The 3,062-nt window shown below is 54.1% G+C and overlaps 1 protein-coding gene across 1 annotated transcript; it reads right to left on the bottom strand.

The window, feature by feature from the left end:
* Nucleotides 1-864: 864 nt before the first annotated feature.
* On the bottom strand, nucleotides 865-2,705 carry LOC121108286. The gene is made up of 2 exons (XM_040655827.1): nucleotides 2,438-2,705; nucleotides 865-2,322 (listed from the first exon to the last, which is right to left on the bottom strand). The coding sequence occupies exon 2, from the start codon at nucleotides 2,233-2,235 to the stop codon at nucleotides 1,315-1,317; it is 921 nt and encodes a 306-aa protein (XP_040511761.1). The 5' UTR covers nucleotides 2,236-2,322; nucleotides 2,438-2,705; the 3' UTR covers nucleotides 865-1,314.
* Between the last annotated feature and the right edge of the window lie 357 nt (nucleotides 2,706-3,062).

Below are 3,062 nucleotides of genomic sequence, written 5' to 3'. Positions count from 1 at the left end.
CCATAAGCGATTGATCGGAATTTAAGAGCATATTTATAGGTATATTTCCACGCTATCTTCAGTTTAGCAGTTAATTCTAGTAATAGTGTTGTTTTACGACACTTAGGTTTGCCACTAAACGTCATATGATTCTTGAAACCTTCTATACATTTTTCTCCTAATTTTATTTTCACTAAATATTTTCTCTGTTCACCGGCTATGGCCTGGAAACACCATCTGATTTATGTGAGACTTAAAAGAACATGATTCGTACACCTATATTCATTTAATTAATTAATAGGAGAAAACGGAAGTTAGATGGAAAGATCTTTTCATGATTGCCTATTCATTGTTTCAAAGTAACTTTTTTTAGACTAATACTGCTTCATATCATTGAATCTGTTATAAACCTTATCAACAACAGTGACTTGGCTCTGTCTGTAGGTAGCTTCTCAAAGGTTATTTCTCTCTTTCCAGTTTTGGATAAAGGCTGTTGCCATTCCCTGTGATAGGGTAGTCTGAAACTTCCCATCTGCCTCCAGAGAAAGAATATGTAAGAGCTCTGGGATGACTTCTTTCCTATTCCTGCTTTCCACATGTCCCCATTCCTTCCAAACTCAGTCCCTATCACTGATTATGCCTGTTGCAGTATTCTGCCCACACACAAAAAAAAATTCTCCAGCAAGAGTTTGATTAGTTGTATCAATCAGATGACAATATAATCCATGTTTTCCTTAGACCAGAAGGGCAGGTTACCATTTCAGTAATATTAAAGAGTGTATATTTGGTACAATCTTAAAATAACCTCATCATACTTACAGGGAGAAGGATATACGTGCTATCAAACAATTGACTCTAGGAGAGGCAGACAACAATCACTCAAACTTTCTGGGTCAGAACACAGGGTCAAACATTTATTTACTGTTATTGATGTCATAATTAGCTTTCTAGTATCATTCCAAACCCCTTGTATTTTGTGGGGGGGCTTCCAATGGTCAGATGCTTGCAGAAAAAACAAAACAGCAGTGAGGAAGAAGTCTGAGAGGCTCCTGGAGTGTGTGGAAGATAATTTCCAGACACAGCAGGTAAGAGAGCCTACAGGGGGAAGTGCCCCACTAGTCTTCTGTTTACAAACAGAGAAAGCAGAGAAGGATGGGCAGGAGACATGGTGCTCATAAGCCATCTTGGGCACAGTGACCGAAAAATGACAGAGTTTGAGATTGGTTCCTGGTGAAGTCAGGAAAGCAGGCAACAATACTGCAATCTTGGACTTCTGGAGGGCGGACTTTGGACTGCTAGGGCAGCCCTGTTCTCGCCAGCTGCTGGGGCGGTGTCCTAGTGCTGCCGGCGGGGTGGCCTCTTGGCAGGAGGTGCAGAGGCCTCAGAGGTGTGTGCCCTCCTCTTCGGGGCTCGCCGAGGCACCCTGCGTGAGCGCTCCCTGACCGTGCTGGCACTCGAGGGACCCGGCACTGCCTCCTCCGGCTCCTCCTGGGCTGCTTCTTGGACGGTCCGCAGCGGAGCCAGGATGGACGGAGGCTGGCTGGGACCCTCACTAAGGGCAGCGGTTGAGGGGACAGGAAGCTCCTCCTCCACGTTGGCTTCCCAGCTGCTGCCGGAGGGCTGCGGGCTGCGGTCGGCAGCTTCTGTTGAGGAGGCAGCTGCGCCGCGGGCAGCTGCAGGGCTGCCCTCCTGCCCTGTGGCAGCACGGGAGGCATCCAGGCCCAGCAGGCGTCGCACCTCCCCGCTGCACAGCTGCACAGCTTGGACAGCGAGCCGTCGTACAAAGACGGCGGCGTGGCTTCGCAGGGAGCTGAACAGCCACAGGGTCAGCGCTCCCTCGTCCAGGCCAAAGCAGCACAGGCCAAAGACGGCGAGCTGGAAGGCTGAAAAGGCTGCCATGCTGTCAGCCCCAAAGAGCTGCCTCATCTCCTGGTGCAGCCAGGGCAGCAGGGGCCGGAGCACAGATGGGTGGTGGCAGAACATGGACGCCCAGGTGGGCACCGCCCCTCTTTGGCGTTGGGGTGCTCTTCTGGCCCTCCCAGGCCGTCTGACAACAAACTCCTCAAAGCTGTTGTCCGCACGCACCGAGTGCAAGATGGACCTCAGCCGGCGATTGCAGAGGGGGCACGTGGGCCTGCTCTGGGTCCAGCGACGGATGCAGCCAAAGCAAAAGCGGTGCAGGCACGGCATCGCGTAGCTGGCGTCATCCATGGTGTCCAGGCAAATGGGGCAGCGGTGGTCCGGCTCACTGGCCATGCTGTCCAGCTGCTGTGGTGGGCAGGAGAGCACCACGAGGGATGAGGGGCTGCTCCTCAGCCCGCTGCTGCAGCAGCAGGGGTCACGCTAGGAAAGGAAGAGAGGCCACGGTCACTCGCTGACCCCGGCAGGGGAGGAGCAAGTGCCCAGGTCCCTCGGGAAGGAGAGCCTCCCAGCTGCCCAGGGTGAGGCGTCCCCTTACCGGTTCCCTTTGCTGCTGCGGCCTCCTGGGTGCCCCGGCTGCCTGAGCCAGGCAGGGCGGGGAAGAAGTTCCAGTGGCTCTGGGGACGAGCACTGAGAGCGGCTGTCAGCAGCTCCCAGAGCACGAGACCAGCACCAAGGCTATCCTCGCTGCTCGCTCCAAACCTCGCAGACACGCTCGGCTGGAGTGCAGGCACAAGCCAGAGTGAGAGACTCTGTGCCCGGCTACAAGCAGGGAGGGCCAAGAGGTCACAATCCACTGCTGCGTATGTCACTATCCCTCACGTAGGCGTATCGGTGCCAGTGGCATCACAGTGGGCGATCATCATCTGCAGCACTCCCATCCCAACAATGGCATCCACGCTTTCCATGGTGCCTCTGTCCGTTCCACTCCCAGTGTTGTGTCTGCCCGCTGTTGGCATTTTGCAGCAGTGTCTGAGGCTTTAGTCAAGTCTTCCCACGTCGCCCCAGCTGTGACAAATCTCCAGATCCATACAGCTCTGGGGTGCCTTCAACTAAACCCATGTCTTCCTCTGAGGCAGCGGGACACGGGCCTACTGACTCTCCTCACAAGCCAGCACTGCTGCCCTGCCCTCTGCGTGCATTGGTTCCTTCCACACCAGGTC

This window comes from Gallus gallus, chromosome Z, assembly GCF_016699485.2.
Source record: "Gallus gallus isolate bGalGal1 chromosome Z, bGalGal1.mat.broiler.GRCg7b, whole genome shotgun sequence".
Taxonomy (NCBI): domain Eukaryota; kingdom Metazoa; phylum Chordata; class Aves; order Galliformes; family Phasianidae; genus Gallus; species Gallus gallus.
This window is presented reverse-complemented; position numbering and strand designations above follow the sequence as displayed.

Coding starts and splice junctions, on each gene's coding strand:
- LOC121108286 (XM_040655827.1), bottom strand. CDS start 2,235: ATGGCCAGTGAGCCGGACCACCGCTGCCCCATTTGCCTGGACACCATG.